Source organism: Anser anser, assembly GCF_964211835.1.
Source record: "Anser anser genome assembly, chromosome: 1".
Classification (NCBI taxonomy): domain Eukaryota; kingdom Metazoa; phylum Chordata; class Aves; order Anseriformes; family Anatidae; genus Anser; species Anser anser.
The window spans coordinates 154,941,445-154,958,898 of NC_139720.1; the positions used below are offsets into that span (position 1 = coordinate 154,941,445).

General features: G+C 36.3%; 1 protein-coding gene across 1 annotated transcript in view; it reads left to right on the plus strand.

Annotated features, from left to right (window-relative positions):
• Nucleotides 1-17,454, plus strand: part of TMTC4 (transmembrane O-mannosyltransferase targeting cadherins 4) — a 53,941-nt gene that overhangs the window by 24,118 nt on the left and 12,369 nt on the right. Inside the window, exons 6-14 of the mRNA XM_083820643.1 lie at nucleotides 834-931; nucleotides 3,041-3,133; nucleotides 6,345-6,506; nucleotides 7,264-7,466; nucleotides 9,099-9,270; nucleotides 9,355-9,486; nucleotides 16,520-16,599; nucleotides 16,773-16,880; nucleotides 17,000-17,141. Of these exons, the coding sequence (XP_083676769.1) occupies nucleotides 834-931; nucleotides 3,041-3,133; nucleotides 6,345-6,506; nucleotides 7,264-7,466; nucleotides 9,099-9,270; nucleotides 9,355-9,486; nucleotides 16,520-16,599; nucleotides 16,773-16,880; nucleotides 17,000-17,141 (1,190 nt within the window). The remainder of the gene's footprint in view (nucleotides 1-833; nucleotides 932-3,040; nucleotides 3,134-6,344; nucleotides 6,507-7,263; nucleotides 7,467-9,098; nucleotides 9,271-9,354; nucleotides 9,487-16,519; nucleotides 16,600-16,772; nucleotides 16,881-16,999; nucleotides 17,142-17,454) is intronic.

Here is a 17,454-nt window from a genome sequence, read left to right on the forward strand (position 1 = left end):
TTATGTGAAGTACCCGTGTACTGTGTGTGATAGTACCTTGGCTGTAGTCGAGCTTATTGTTATATCAGTCTCAGAAATGCCTGCTTGTAGTCCCCAAACTCAGCTACATGGTGCAGTCTTTAAAGACTTTTTTTTTCTACTAGAAGCTGTAGCTACTCTTGATCTCTTAACCCCAGAGTTCCTCACCCTGCTGTAAAACTGCAAGAACTAACTGCTTCTCTGATCAGATGCTGAAATTATTGAGCTTCGTGGCATTCCACAGCAGTACTAATGAAATGACATATAGCACTTGCTAAATGTAGCAGCCCTGGAAAAGCAGCTCATTGTGCCTTTGTACATTAGGCTACTGTTAACACAGTTTGTGTGTGGTGCTGCTTCATGTGTAACCATTAGAAAGAATTTCTTGTTCTTGTGGTAGCTTGGAGGAGAGTGGCCAGTAATGATAGAGCTGTAGCTAAGGATGATAAATGAGTCTAAATATTGGGAATTAACCTTTTCAGATGATGAATTGTGAAAACTATGTGAAGCTTCTGCCATTCTAATTAGTCTGGCTAAGACATCTAGCAAACAGGGAGATTTCTAATGTCTCTGAGAATAGAAAATGACTGCAATAAAAGGACAAATGCCAGCATATTGCAGGAGGTGCCCAGTGCTTTTCAAGTCTGTAATGCTTTTCAAGTCTGTGTATCCAGATTTTGACTGATATAAAAGATTGTGAGATTAAATGCTGGTTGTTTGTTTTTGTTTTGCTTTTAATTCTAACTTTAATTTGAATTTCTAACTTTACCTTTAAATGTATAAACCTAATGTTATGGCATGCTTTATTTTGACAGATAAGGAAGGACATCATTTTTCTGTGTTCTGGGTGCTGGTGAGTGTTCTCCTAGGTGCAGTAGCCATGCTGTGCAAAGAACAAGGAATTACAATACTGGTAAGAATCCTCTTGTTGACTGATTTTTGACCTTAGCATCTGTCAGCTGCAGTTGTAAAGTATACCAGGATGAATCTTCTCCACAACTAATTTCGTGAACATCTTTTTGTTCTGTTCAGAAAACTAGTTAATGTTGACTAAAAACAGTATTCCAGTAGAGCTCTCTTGATTGTATCCCAGCCAACCTGCTGGAATTTGTTTTATCTTTTGTAAGCAGTTTGCATGTATCTGTTAACTTCTTGCAAAATTTAAGATTCACGGTGTTAGTTTCACTGTGTATTATGTTCATTGGCCTTGATTTTGAATGTATGATTGTTGAGGTAGTGGGTCAACAAACATCTCTCTGAAGTCTATGAACAAAGACATAACTGGAGGAGACTGTTTTTAGAAGCTCCACCCTCTTGCTTTTTTTTGAACATTCCTAATTATAAGTAGGGTAATTGTTTATGTATTTCTAATACTGAATCTCTTCCTTCCATCTCTTATGTAAACAGCCTATGCAAACAGATGTACTTACTTTTCATGTTCATTTTACTCTTGGTTTCTATTACTGAAGTGAAGATAGTCTGTTTTGGGTGATCCAGTAAGCCACCTGTAATGCTACATCAGTGATTTACACCTTTTGCATAGTTGTATATCTGTATAAGTGAATCTGATTTGTAGCTTTAATTGACGTAGATAAAGCAATCAGAAGAATTATTTGCAGCAAGGACCTTCTCAGCCTTAGAAAAAATTGTAGAAATTACTGAAAACATCTTGCTGTAGGACATTATTTTTTGATAGACACTCACAGGCTGATGTATTTTTCAAAGGTATCTGTGAGGAAAACAGAAGTTGTCTTAAAACATAGTGTGATTATTTCTTCTAGTGGTATGAAGTAATTATTTGAGCTAGCAGACAGAATTGTTATTTGATCTGGATTTTCTGTTTGCTGTTGCATTGCTAGGGTGATGATATTTATCCTTGAGTTGAAGGGTAAAGGTCAGAAGGATGAAGGGATAAATCGCACATTAAAAAGATTCCTTGTAGGCTGATTGTATTTTTCAGCAAGATTCTTGCTTTCCTACTTTCCCAATCTTCATGTAAGTGAGCCATAAGCCTTGTAACTGCCAGCTGATCTCTCTATGTGGAACCATCCAACTCTCCAGCCTATCTTCTCTTTTCTCCCTTTGACTGTTGAAAAGAGACTTATGGCCTCCCAGTGTCCTCACTCTTTGCCTTGCCAGGTGATATTTTTACTGACTTTTTTTTCCCCTTTTAGTTTACAGGACATTGAGGTAATTTCTGAAGGTATTAGGATGTAGGCTGAGTAGTCATGAATTGTCATGGTTGGTGATTGCTGGAACATTGAGGTTGGATTTTACTGGTGACCTCAACAGAATTACCTCATTGACCTCAAAAGAATTACCTCTGGATATATTTTTTGTTTCTGTGGGGGAAATATGTGCAAGTATAGTCTAGCAAAGAGCTGAATATCCTCTAGTTTTATGTGTAGTGGCTGATGTTACATAGAACTCTGCTTTTCTTTTTCAGCAACTTCCACTGTGTGTATTGATGTAATTGCAAGAAAACAAAGCCTGATACCCATGTAAAATCTTTCTCAGCCTTTGCTTGTTGTGACAATTTACGTACCTTTTAATATTTTTGGAACCTGTCAGTCAAAAGATACCATGCTGCACAGCAAAAAATAAATAAATAAAAGAAGGCTTAAAGAAACTCCACCTTACTTGGACAGAAGCCTTACCTCTTGACTGCGGCATTTACACTGCAGAACATTTAGGCAAAAAAACAGCAGACAGATAGGTGGTTCAATGCCGTTGTAACCATACATACAGGGTGTAGCTTGCTGGTACGTGGTATCCCTGGTATATCAGATGTAGCAGGAGCATACACATTACAATGATGTGATGGTCTGCTCATCTGAGCTCAGGTTGTTCATTTCTTATTCTGCCATTGTTACTAGCAAGGTACCTATTATCTACTTGTTTGAAATCAGAATTAAGATATATGATAGCTCATGGTAGAATTGGAATATAAGGTGCATTTCTTAAAAATTGGTTTTGGGTAGCTACTTCATCTTATGTTCTTACTTCTGTTTTGGTTGCTTAGGGTTTGAATGCAGTGTTTGATGCCATGGTGATTAACAAGCTAAATGTTTTGGAGTTCATTCAAAAGTTACTACGTAAAGACAAGTTATTGGAGGTGAGTCCTTAAAGGTTTTATTCATTCTTGCTATTCAGACAGTCATGTACTAAAAGACAAAGATAAAACTTCTGGCAGTTCTGTTTTTGCTGAGGATTAAAGAAAAATGAGAGGTGTTTTCAGTCAGCTAAGTAAGGCAATGGGCTGTGACATCTTCTCAACATGAGTGGTAATGGAATAACGTTAGAAATGCATTGAATACAGAAATCCATTCCATGCTTCTCTCAACATTATCTTAAAAATGTGGTGTGGAAGAGCTGACTGCTTGATGCACAAGTTCTGCAGGGTCAGAAGCTAGAATATGAGCTACCAAACAGGAGACAGTTCCGAGTAGCCTGGAAACTTGAAAGTAAAAATATTTAAGCACAAATAGTCACTAAGGATTGAATTTTTGACTTTTGTTGGTACTGCTCTATCTAATATTGGCTCAAGTGGAATGTAACACCTAGTATTTGTTGTGAGATTGTGATCATAAGCAAATCACAGAAACATTCATCTTTAGGTGAAGAATTGGTAACAACCAAATAAACAGCCTTCTAGAACATCACTGCTGTTGAACAGCTAAACCATTTGCCTCTCCCGTGCAAGCTTCAGCAAGGCAAAGGAATATTCATTGGAGCTTGCATTGATCAGTGGTTTCACTGTAGACAAGTCTTGCTCATATTTCTGAGTAACAAGTCCTACGGGACTTTAAAATTCCTTCACAAAGAGTGAAATGGAAATGTTCTTGAGGAGCTTTGTGAGGAAATCAGTGAAATTGGAATCTCTAGAACTGAAACAATAGATTTAGGCAAGAATGGCTGAGGGATGGAGGAGTACTTAAGGCAGCAAATAAGAATGCTGAAGAATTGAGTTGTGTAATGGGACTAATATTGACTAGCATGAGGAAAAGGAGGAGTCAAGAGCTGAAGAGAATTAAAGCAGATCAAGTTCAGAATTAAAGTGTTGGAAATGTGTCAGAGGTGAACATTTTTTGGAGGATTACTCTTGAAGCATGAATAGCTCAAAGCATTGTGCTTCTGTTTTGTGACTTTTAAACAGTGATGTCTGGGTGAAGAAAGTGTTGTCTTTTTTTCTTATTTTAATAGAAGTAATTAATTTTAGCTCCTACCAGCTACAGAAATCTGTTCTGGTCTTTTCATTGAATTGTGTTTAAAGTTTGTTTTGTTTTGTTAAATGTCAGGTCTTAAATTTTCTTACTTGCAGATTTTTTTCCTCTCGATTTGAGAGATTAGTTTCAGTTTCATGCCAGATGTCAGTTAACTCTAAATCAAAGACCGTAAGACATACGGTAATGCTTCTTCAACTTTTTAAATTCTGCTTACTAAGAGATTTTGTGATTTGTGAAATGTGGCCTTTGAGGAGCTACATGTACTGTTAAATGAAATGAAGTCTGGGATAAGAGTTTTAGTTTAGTTATTCTGTAATAAGACATAAATTGTCACTATCCTGTTTTCCTTCATAGCACAATTTTGTTCCAAAAACAGTTTTTAGGAATGATTTTCATTGTATTGACTTCGGTTGCTGAGATGTGCAAACTGGAAATAGCCATTTGAGCACAGAGGCTAGCTTATGTAAAATCAACAATACAAACTTGTTTCCGTAGGCATTCAATTAAGTATTTTATGATGACTCCGTTGTCAGCTACAAATATTAAAAACCCATCTGAATAATGCTTGTAAACTTATTTTCCTATCATTTTAGAGAATAAATACCTTTAGCCAGGACGTTGTTGGATCTCTTACTTTATGCAACAAGCCTATTTTTTTCTTAGACCTCAGAAATAAGTAATATTGATCTCCTAAATAATTGCATATTGCAGTCATAGGTAATAATAATCAGCGTGTCAGCTGTTATGGTGAACATACAGAATTGATCATGTATAACTATCAGATAGGTTTTTAAAGATAATAGAAATATATCAAATTAAGGAAGGAAGGAAGGGATAAAGGAGAGCCAAAGGTGGAGATCACATGACCATATTTTTCAGGATCCAGTCAACTTTTACATGGAAAAATCCACAGTTTATCAACATTTTCCTCTTCCGACATGTTCAGTGGGGAGGGAAGTGACCCCTCATTTCAGAGAAACTCTCACTTTTGATCTTCTGCATCTCTGATAACTTACTGAGGCTGCATAGGTTAACTTCGGCCATCAGGTTTCAGGCAGCTCTAAGGGAGCCCTACAGCACTGTAACACAGGGACTGGGAGAGAAGCTAGGTCCTTCACTTCCCATCCGAGTTAACACTTGCTAGCTGGGTAGGGTGCTGGAAGACTGGGTTTGCATCTTGAAGTTGTGACGTGGGTATCATTATAGTTCATGATTTTCTTTCCAGTCTCTGGAAAAGGGTGAAGAACCTCTGTGGCACACAGCGGCGTTTGTTTTTCTTTGGTTGTGTTTTTTTCATTTATGAAACAGGTGCAAGCATGGAGAAGAAGAGTTACAATTCATAGGGAAGAAGCAGAAGTTTGTAAAATTTAGCTTCTATGACATCACTTTTCTGTGTGGACTCAGATTTCTTGCTTTTAAGTGAATTGCTTTCTTTAGACCCTAATATGTATGTTATAAAACCTATAATGTAAATTAACTGAGTTAATACTATAGATAAAACAGGATTATTTCTTTTATAGCTCCTGGATAATTTTACCCTGACCAAAGTGATTTTGGTGCCTGTGTGTCATTGGCTTTTTAATTGCATTTGATTGTGAAAAATTTATTTTTTCTTTTCACTCAGCTTCAAGTTGTGCAGTTTTCTTGCACTCATGTAATTTTACCCCTAAATAGACCTAAGTGGAGAAAAACTTTTGGTGACAAAAGGTCAATCAGAGCGATTTAAAACAAAATTCATGGGAAAACTGTCCTGCATTAATGAGTTTAATGTGGTGTATACTAACAGCTATGTTCTTCACAAATTCCTTGTCAAAAATTGATGTGTGAAATTATATCAACTATAAAATTACTGAGGATTTGTAGAAGAGAATTCTTCAATAAGTGTTCTGATTGATAATGAAATGAAAATGTTGGCAAAAAATATTTTGCAATTAATTGTAGTAAAGCTTGAGACCTTTCCTGTAACTGCAAAAGAAAGACAAACGTCAATTGACAGCCTCTTTTTTCTGAGATGGCCACAAAAAAGATGTGAATATAGCCAGGATGAGAAAAAAAATAGTTTGTTTTTATTTCTTATTATTTTTTCTTTCTTTCCTGCAGAATGCTGGGCTATTAAGAAAGGGGCTGCTTTTCAGGATAACTCTTCTGATGTCTGGAGGGGCTAGTATACTTTATATCCGCTGGAGGATTATGGGCACGGGGCCACCGGCTTTTACTGAAGTAGACAACCCAGCTTCATTTGCAGATAGTCTGTTTGTGAGAGTAAGTTATGAAGCTGATTTTTTTTTTCTGGCAAGCTCAGAGCATTTGTCTTTGTCATCAAATTAAATTTTCTTTTCTGCGCCTCAAAGAAACAATAAAGCGGGCAGTCTAAACATTTTGAGTTGTGTGATGAGTCACCTTCCCTTGTGAAGACTTTCTGCAATTTGAAGAAAAAAATATCTATATATTCTTTGCATTCAATTTAGCATGCTCTGCACACATTGAAGTACATTTCCATTTATTCACTACTTGTCTCATGCGTGCAAGGGTTTAGCTTTTGCTGGGTTTCTTCCTTTTTCCACATACTGTATTTGACTCTTCATCTGTTCTTTCACAATTGAAGAAAATAGCATAAAGTTCTGGTCTGGTGCATTTGGAGTATGTATTGGCTTTATACCTCTGACTGTATTAAATATGGCTTTGGAGATGAAGACTGAAAGAAAGGTGTTGTCTTTTGACATTTCCTCCTGTTCTGGGAAATTATTCTTTCTACATGTGGGTATTGGTTGCACAGTATAGAACTGCATTTCCCTGCTCTGAATAGGAAAACCACGTAACTATATTAAAAATAATAATTTCACAGCTATAAAGTAAGTAAATATATAACTAGATGTAGTATAACAGTATTTAAGGTCTCTCTTTTTGTATAAGAAATATTTTGCAATAGCAGAAATGATAGAAAACAAGAACTAAAGTTTCTCCCCCTCGCACTTAAGTTTAGTATCAAATAAATGTTTGTTTTCTTTTTGACTGACAGGCTATAAACTATAATTACTACTATTCATTGAATGCATGGTTGCTGTTATGTCCCTGGTGGCTGTGTTTTGATTGGTCAATGGGCTGCATACCTCTCATTAAATCCGTCAGCGACTGGAGGATAATTGCACTAGCAGCACTTTGGTTCTGCCTAATTGGCCTGATATGCCAAGCTCTGTGCTCAGAAGACAGCCATAAGAGAAGGTAAGAGACAGTGATGAATTTTAAACGCCCGGACAACTTGAGTACAGTATTATTTTGTTAAATTCAGTACTGATAATTTTAACAGTTCAGTGGAACCAGTGTCTAACAAATGCAGTTCAAATAAATATTTATAGCTGTCATTACAGTTCATCCCAATTTGGGCCCATCACTGTACACAGGCTAGTGGGACGCAGACTTAGAGGGGGAGGTATGGATGGCTGCTTTATTTTTCTCCTGAAATGGCATTTTGAGATCCTTAACACTGTAGGTGGTAAAAAGTAATCTCTGCTCAGAACAGAATAGTCTGCTGTTGCCCTTGCTTCTTATAAGTCATCTCCTTTAATCTTCTCTCCTAATAATGAAAGAGAGGAGATGTCTTGAAAGGAGGTAGAAATACTGGACATGCTATTAAAAAAACAGAATGCTGACCATGAGGAAACAACTTGTAGTTTAACAAAAGAAATTAAAAATTTGCTGTGAACTATTGTCTTAAGGTCTTCTGTTCAACTTTTGTAAACTTTTGTCCATTCCTATGGGTGTTATGTATAATTAATTTCTCAGCTCTTTAACATTTTTCAGCAGCTCAGTCATAATGATGTCATCCTGTTTTTCAGAGTACCGAATATATTCTTTTTATTTCTATGGTATTCTGTAATTTTATTTCTTTCCCTATGTCTCCCCAAAGGCTATCATCCCACTATACTTCCTTTCCTCTTTTCCCATAATCATTTGCACAGGTAAAACCATTCTGAAGGGGGTTTACACTTGTTACAAGTGTCTTCGTGTTTTCTTTTAAATACTCACTAAGCCAATATTGCTGAACAGGTGTTGGTGTTTTTTTTAGTAATAATAAAGACAAAAGTAAAGTGAAGGCCAAGGACAATTAGGGAGGAGAAGAGACTAAGAAGTACCTTACTCTAGATTTGTCATTTACATTACAGTATAGAGACTTATTTGTAATAAACTGGAGTAGAAAACTACCATGCCTGTGGCCTGACATGGACATAGGGTTCCTATTCTCAGTTGTCCTAAGTTTTCTATAGTGCATAAAGAGTTACCTGCTGAGCGTTACTCATTCCTAACGTAGATACCTGAAACAGGGAAGATGGACTGCCTTCGAGAAGTGCCTCTCTCCAATGACTGTGGAGAGTGTAGATGAGTAACTTTCATGTGGTTAAACACAATGGATTCTGCTATTGATGTCTTTGTTAGGAAAGACAACACTCTCAGTAGGAAACGTACCTAAGTTCTTCTTTAAGTGAAATATATTTTTTTCCATGTGTTACTGCCTTATTGGTTCCAAAACTAGACAGCTTATATTGTTAGTTTTTTTGCCCATATATTTTTAATAGGAATTACATAATTAATGTTTAATGGGTTGATTTTTTTCTCTGGAAGCATGAACACTGCTTTTCTGGGAATTATAGCTAGGATTTTAAAACTCCGTGATAGAAAGAAGTGTCAAAATGTTATTGAAACATAATCTGATTTTGTTATTTAGCTCCCAAGGGCTGCTTTTGAATGCTCTGCTCATGTGCACGTCTTTCTGTTTTTTAATAAAGTTTATATGTTGAGTGGAAAAGGTATTCTATTAAACTTTGTGGTTAATTTGAGAATCTTTCTTGTTTGCAGAATTCTTACACTGGGACTTGGATTTCTTATTATCCCTTTTCTTCCTGCAAGTAACCTGTTCTTCCGTGTAGGATTTGTTGTTGCAGAGAGAGTCATCTACCTCCCCAGCATTGGCTATTGTATTCTGTTTACATACGGATTTACTCTCTTGAGTAAGCAAGCCAAGAAAAAGGTACTATCAAAACAATCACTAAGGCTGATGATGAAGTGCTTCAGTTGAATGGTTTGGTTCTTAACTTGTTTCTCTTTCTTTAAGAAAATTCTTGCTGTCGCAGTACTTGGAATCTTACTGATAAACGTTATGCGCTGTGCGCTTCGCAGCAGTCAGTGGAGGTCAGAAGAACAGCTTTTTAGGAGTGCACTGTCTGTGTGCCCTCTCAATGCAAAAGTAAGTCAGTTGTGGACTTTTAATCTTTTTTTTAAGAAAACATTTTGAATTTTGGAGTGGGAGAGGTCGTGTGTAATTGATGCATTGTAGTATAGTAGACCTCAGTCTTGATTGGGGCAAAAATATGACATATAAGACACCTAAATTATGGTGTTAAAACAGTCAGTACACAGTGCACAGTCAATACCAGACAGTGCAAATTACAATTTTGTATTGTTCTGAAATTGTAATTCAGAACTTGGGGGTGGGAGTGAGGAGGGGGAGGAGAAAGGGGAATATAATTCAGGAAAAAGCATCCAGTCAAATCAGATGTGCTAGGAAAATCTCTTAAAAGAATTGTATGCATAATTGCAGATTATTACAACAAAATATCAAAGAGGATGTAAGTAAGTTGAAATGTATTCACCTGAATAATTCCTATGCTATGATTTTAGAATCTTCTTTCTGTACCTCCCAGTGGTGTGTATAGCCAGCACAGCTAAGGGAGAAAGAAGCATATCATCTGTTTAATTGCAGGACATGGGGTAAAATCTTTGCTCCTACTTCCACTCTTTAACAGCGGCTGAATGAGCTGGGTAGTCTTCAGACACAAGCAATGAGGAGAGCTGCAATGTCCCTTGCAAGTCTTAGTGAGGGAAAAAGTCAGAGATGGGACTGGGTAAGCTGTTTCACTGCACTGAGCATCAGTGTAGCATGGTAGACTGAATTTAGCCTGCCATTAGAGGTGAGCTCTGCAGCAGTCCTTTGATAGCTGAGACTGGGATCTGTTGGAGTGTACCACAGAGCCCTGATGTTGCCTGAATTTTAGGACACGCTATCTTCAGTGAGCCTCAGAATAGGAATCCACAGCTTGTTAATAACAACACACAGATGTTTTGAAAGATTAGATTTCTATAACCTAGAAAATACAGATCAAGATACAGAGTTTAAACAGCCAAGAAACACTCAACTTTGTGGAGGGAATGATAAACTTAGCACATATCGGAATACAAATAGGCATCAGTGAGCTTTAAAGTGCATTTATGATCAATATTTACAGCATGGTGATATCTTTGAATAATCTCAGATTTCAATACATAGAAAAAGAGCTGTAGTATTTTATTGTGGCAGTGGTAGGCAACCATCTCCTTTTTAATGATGACCTCAGTGTATCTTGTCTTCTGAATGACAAGCGCATACTATAAATGGAGCAAATGCAATCTGTTTCTTTGTGTGTAGCTCCATCCATCTGCTATGGCAAGAGTACTTTAGACAGATCCCCACTCTGCCCGTGCTCCAAGGTCCTTGGACACAAGCCACGTCTGGCTGGGAAGCTGTGTAGCTGTGTTCGCACAGTGCTGTGCTTGAGCCGATAAGCTGTGTGCAAGCTACTGAACTAATGCAGCTGGTTCGAAGCCAATGAGTGTACAGGGAAAATGCGCTTGTGTTTGACAACACTGGGCCCTCTAGACATGCCTGGACTGTACTGCTACTTGCGACAGCTTGCACAAATGGAGAGCATGGTGATGTGTATGGGGAGGTTTTTATAGACTCGCATTCCAATTTTCTTTAAGGAGTCTCTTTGAAATCACATTAGTAGGGAACTTCTCTAGGCAAGAGTGTTAGAGAGTCCATGTCTAAAAGCCAATCTTTTTTTTTCTTCATGGACTTCAGTCAATTTTGACCAAGATAAATGCAAAAATGGAGCTAGGTTCTGTTTTGATCTTTTCTTGTCATGAAATTGGAGACTTCCTTTAAAGCTGACTCCACAGGACTTTTTATTGGTCCATTTATTTCAGTGCAAGGCTGATGCAGACCAGAAGATGAATGTAGATGATAACAAGTTTTTTATTATTTTTCTTGGAGCATCTTTAATATGTGTAAAGTGCTCATGCTTTAGTTCTCCTATGTAGCAGGGTCCTAGAATCTCCAGGTGTTTCCCAAATACCAACAAAAGCTCCTAATTCAAGCTTTGTAGTACAGACCTTCTGAATTCCAAATCGTCTGTATATGAGCAGTGTAAAATAAATTTATCTTGATTCTAAATAGTGCATTCTCTAATTTCAGACTCACCTTCTTTGAATATCTTTCTTAGATACAGGTGTGGAAACTACAATAAATCATATTCTCTGGCATAGTAGCAAATCTACCTCCTTCTGATGAATGCATCTGGCTCAAGATGGTGAAATTTAGTATCATTTTCGATAAACATGGCCTAGTAATTTTGGAGTGTGTTGGAAATAATCAGGTACCATAATGAAGTTACAGAGATTTTTGACTTTAAGTTCATGGTACAGAACAGTCTGGCAGCTCTGTGTCTAAAGAGAATCTGTTGCATATTTTTAAATATATATGTGTGTGCATTTATTTATTTGAGAGAGAAAGGAGCATGTTATAGCTGTGTCTGGTAGTATGTCACTCTTGCTTGGTCCTATGCTTAAGTCGGTTTGAAAGGTTGTTAGACTGTATACAGTGTATAGTATACATTTTGAATACACTTAACAGTATTTTGCTTAGATGAGCAGAAGGTGCCTGTATTCCATTTCTATTTTTTTTTCATACAGTATAGGTTCACTGAATTCCTGGAGTTCAATGGTTGTAAGCACTAGTGTGAGTTAGACCCAGGCCTCTTTTCTCTACTAAGTAAGATTTTGTGAACGGTTACATAGACAGTTTCCACCTGATATGTTAATAATGTATTACAGGTAGTTTATAAATTTGGAATGATTCCGTGCTAATGGCTTAGAAAAGTCTCACTGGATCTAATTCAGAATCTTTTCATTGATGTCAGTATGTTGCAAGTTAATCCTGGAGTGCTTTGTTGAACTACTGGAATATCTAATTACAGGCTATGATGAAAGCCTACCTACAGTTTTGCCATATCAGACTACTTACTGGCTTGGGATTCATCCCCTTAGCTTTAGACGTCTACATCTGAGCAAGCCAGATAGGCTCCCTTTATAACTGGGAGGAGAAACTGTCCCTTTTAGCACGTTTTATCGTCACCTTGAGCTATATGACTGACACAGGCCAGAAGGACTGCACCCTGTTTTGTGTGTTTCTTTCCAATGATTCTGAAAGAAGTCCTGACAGCTGCCTCAGATGTGGATGCATAAGGTGATGTGAGATTTTGCCCTTCTACTGCTGTTCGCTATTTCTAGACATTGCTGTATTGCTCTTCACTCTCTGAGCTTGGTACGCATTGTTTCCTTTAGATTTTTGAAGATTACTCCTGAAGATGTTCATCTTGTTGGCTTTTTCTGCCCTGCAGTAAGTTACTGTTGGAAATGTCAAGTTACTTTTTTCTTCCCTCTTAGCAAAGCCAGGGCAACTTTTCAGAATCCAGAGATGGTTCTTATTTCTGGATGACTTCTTTTAATTATATAATTAAAATTTGCAAGAATACCATTAAATACGTGAGAAATAGTGATCATTCTTTTTTTGTAGATTGGAAATAGCTAAATTTAAATGTAAACAGTTAACATTCTCCTTGCCACCAGCTTTCCTTTACCATATAGAATTTAATAAAAATGATTTTTAAGAAAACACTTCAGTAGCAAAACCTCTGAAATGCTGAGGAAGGAAGTTACGATACTCTGAAAAGAATGTGCTACTAACCGTTCTTTGTTCTTAATGTTTCATGACAAACTTATATCTCTGATAATAGTTTGCAAAAACAAGCTGTTCTAATACTGAAAATGTACAACGGTCTTGAGACTTTTTCAATTCTTGGGCTAGGCTGTGGTGCCATGGTTATGTTAACTTTAAGTATGGCATGCCTGTTTAGATAACCAACTTTTCTCATGGGGTATTTTTAGTACTTTCCTCTTTCCTAATTGCCATCATTGCAGAGAATGCTGTGTTGTTGTTCATCCCTGAGAAATGTTCATTTTAGAGCTATTACTGTAAAGTAATTACCTGTTTAGGTTTGATAAAGGAGCAAGTGGGCATAATGTAATGTGTCATTTCCAGTTAATATCCATCATTAATGCTCATCTAAAAATGAAATGGTATATCTGCTTTTAAATGTTTAATCAGGAAAGGAAAATCCTTTCCCAGGTTGTCCTGGGCAGTATCAATCAAAGGCAGAAGAAACATCTCTCTAGAGATTAAATTTAAAACATCACACTGCCCCCCTCATTTTTAAAAGGCAGATTCTTCCCTCCCACTGGCATATGGAAAGTGTTTGTCCCCACGTTGTGCAGATAGGGGTCATAGGAGAGAGCAAGGAGAATTACAGCCTTGTGCTTAGCGGAGGGCATGTAGATCGTTGTAACCCTGGTTGAGGGGAGTAGAGCAAAAGGCTCATCTTGGCAGCTCTCTCTAATGGCAAAAGAAGTGAGAGACATGGCTGTTCAGCAAAAGTAACTTGCACCTTTCAAGTGATTCTGTATGCCTAAAAAAACCTCCTGACTCTGTTTTATTTAAAACTTATTGCATTTAAATATATATAGATATTTACTGCATATTTACCCATTGAAAATTATCTCAAAAGCTCTTTTTGTCATTGTATATTTATGTTAGGCTGAGGGGTTCTTTTGGTTTGCTTGCTATAATTTTTCTTCTCTTACTTTCTTTGTCACCAACATATTTAGAGGAGCTAAGGCTTCAATTTGTCTTGAAGGGAAGCTAGGAAACATACATACAACAAAGAACTCTTCATTTTCAGGAGTATTGTTTAGAAATATCATTTCCTTTCACACAGAACCTGTATCTGAGGACAGAAGAAATACACTGTAAATAGTCTTGTTATTGGTTTTAATACTGTAATATATCTTTCTAGCTCAGTTCACAAAATATGTATGTACACTTAATATTTCATTTGATGTTTAGACTTTAAATAATTGATATCTTTTGGATTTTTGCAATACACACAGTTCTGTTTACATGAGAAAAATATGCTTTCCACTGCTGCTTTAGATGGAAATGGATGTTAAGAAGCTCCACACTTTAACAAACTGAGGAATAAGTAGAATTAGAAAGTGAAATGCTGACTGGTTGTTCATAACACAAGATAGCTAAAACATATTTTTTTAATTTTTTTCTTGTATGCTCTGTCCTCAGTCTTTTAATCAATTTTTTTCTTGCAGTAATACTTATGATTTTTGTAAAATGTAAAACAATAAGAAGAAAGAAAGGCACTCAAAACTATTTTAGAAGAAATTGAAAGTAGTCTTAGTTTGCTGATACTGAAATGTGAATTCAGGTATTTTAGGGGGTAATATACATTATTGAGGGAAGTCTTCCTTGATTTTTTTCTGTTTTGCAACAAGTTATCTTGTATCTGGGAGCACAGCAAAATTTAATAACCTAATTTGCTCTAGATAGTTTTTGAGTCTGTAAACTTCAGTATATATAATCACAGCAATCCAGTCTGGTAAGTATGTTGTCATAGTGTGCTGAAAGATTTCCTGAAGAGATGATACAAATAATACTCAGTCCTAAGAAGCATTTTTCAAGGTGTATCATTTTACTGTAATGACTCATTGGAAAGCAGTGCTATTCTATTTTTTGTCACAGTCAAGTGATCTTTATAAATGGCTATGCGTTGATATAAACGTACCATTCTGTTGCTTCTTTGGAGCGGACCTTGTCATATTTTTATGAATGTACAAAGAAGTCCCTGGATTTTTATTTAATTTTTTTTACTTGAAAGCTGTACTAGAGCTTTTATGGGATGCTGAATTTGTGTGCCTTACAGCCTAAGGAGCTGCTTCTGTGAAAACTTAGTAAGCCTTACAGCATCTTTGCTGTCTTTAAAACCAGTGAAACTTTTTCACTTATTCTAGAGAGTATGGAAATTAGTTTTAATTTGACTTGTGGGTGGTATGTTACAGCATAGTCACGATCATATAGAGGTGGAATTCAACAACTAAATACTATAACAGATTCAAGCATAATTGTGTGTGTTGGATCAATGGGTCCTAGGTATTGTGCCAAACACAATGAAAATTAATCCTTTGGACACATGAGATGAAGTACTGTTTTGACTGTATAATGTGAATTAGAGTTATCTAGATGTATTGCAAGCCTATATTTATGTACTTCAGTCTGAAGTAATTTCAGCATAGTGTTTTTGAGGAGATTTAAATCAGATTTTTGAGATATGGAAAAAAATAGTGTGAGAGTTTTAGATGAGGCATACAACGTAATTTCAAATAGCAAGGTAATTTATGGAATGAATTCTGGTCTAGTTGCAGAGAAGCCTATTTGCAGCACTTGGTGCTCAAAACACTTATTTCTAAACTTCAGTCTTCCTTTGACTAGGTAATGTAGTCCTAAAGTAGGATACGAAATGTCTTCCAATTAAGATTTTTTTCCTGAAATTCCTACCTAATCCTTTAATCCTTATCATAAATTCAAATGATAAGGATCCTCTTCCCCTCAAATGATAAGGATCCCAAAGCCCTAGATCCTCCCTTCATTCTCTGCTTTTTAACAGTCAAGGTCTTCAATGTGATACCACATTATTTTTTTTCCAGAAATGTTGTTTGATGCATTATTATATCAAGACAATAATGGCTGGGTCTTTTGCAGGGCTGGGGGGTGAATGCTGATTGGCATTCTTTGTGGGTTTTCTTTGTTTTGAAATATGGAGCTTAGCTTAATTAAACTGTTAATGTTGATTTTTTTTCTGGCTTATGCTATAGTGAAAGCAAAGTTTAATCAACACATACTGCTGTAGTTTATCTTCTGCTATGCTGGATTTGAATGAGTCAGCCTTTCTCTTAGTCATCTGACAATGAAGGACAAGAGGTGTCCATATAAAAAGTCTTAGGCACAGTGTCTTGACCTCATCTGTAATATCAGGGAGTGAAAAATCTTTCTTAACTAGCTAGAACAGGTAAGTTATTTATTAATTTATTCATCCGATTTTATCTTGCTGTTTTCATTGTCTGTATTGTCCAGTCTTGAGATCCGCCTACAACATAAAACAGTAGTGAATGACAAAAATTCCGACTGTATTTATGTGGAGTCAAGTTGCTAAAAATTCTTACTCCAAAAAATATCTGACTGTGTAGTATCTGGCTAAAAAGTTCATCTGTGTTTTCAGGTGCACTACAATGTTGGCAAAAACCTGGCTGACAAGGGAAATCAAAGTGCTGCAATCAAATACTACAGAGAAGCTGTAAGGTATTAGAAATTTTACTGCTTTATTGAACTACCCTAAAATTGCTTTAAGGTTTAACAGGGAGAAAATGCTTAGGTATTCATTTTCATGTTCTGCAGCGATGCAGAGCTAACAATTTGCATAAAGGAATGTGTCTCCCATACATAATAATAATCTCTTAAATTTTACATTGTAGGTTGAATCCTAAATATGTACATGCCATGAACAACCTTGGAAATATTCTGAAAGAAAGAAATGAGCTCCAAGAAGCAGAGGAGTTGCTGTCCTTAGCTGTACAAATACAGTATGTTTAGAACAAAGCCAAGCAGTATTTTGTACCAGCTGAGCAGAAGGGATACAATGGGATCTTCTGTTCAAAGTGCTCAGTTGTTATCTCTCATTTTTTTTCTCCAATCTATTCAGACCTGATTTTGCTGCTGCATGGATGAATCTAGGAATAGTACAGAACAGTTTAAGAAGGTTTGAAGAGGCAGAACAAAGCTACTGGACAGCAATTAAACACAGGAAAAAATACCCAGATTGTTACTACAATTTAGGGCGGTTGGTAAGTATTTTTGAATAAATTATTGCTATTAGAGTAATCTGTGTGTGCATGTATTTCTGCTATATTGTTAAATGCTGATCATTATTCCAGTTAATTGATTTGTAGTTCAGGGTGATTTCCTATTTTCAATAGCTTTTTCTATTGCTTTCCTAGTATAATTCCTTTCTTATCACCTTTGGTAGTCCTACTTTCCATATAAAGACATCTAACCAAAAATATAGATTATGATCTTCTGTTTAAGAGACATTTTTAATCATTTCTCAATATCGGACTACTTTACAGTCATGAGTATATTCCAAGAAATTGTTGGGTA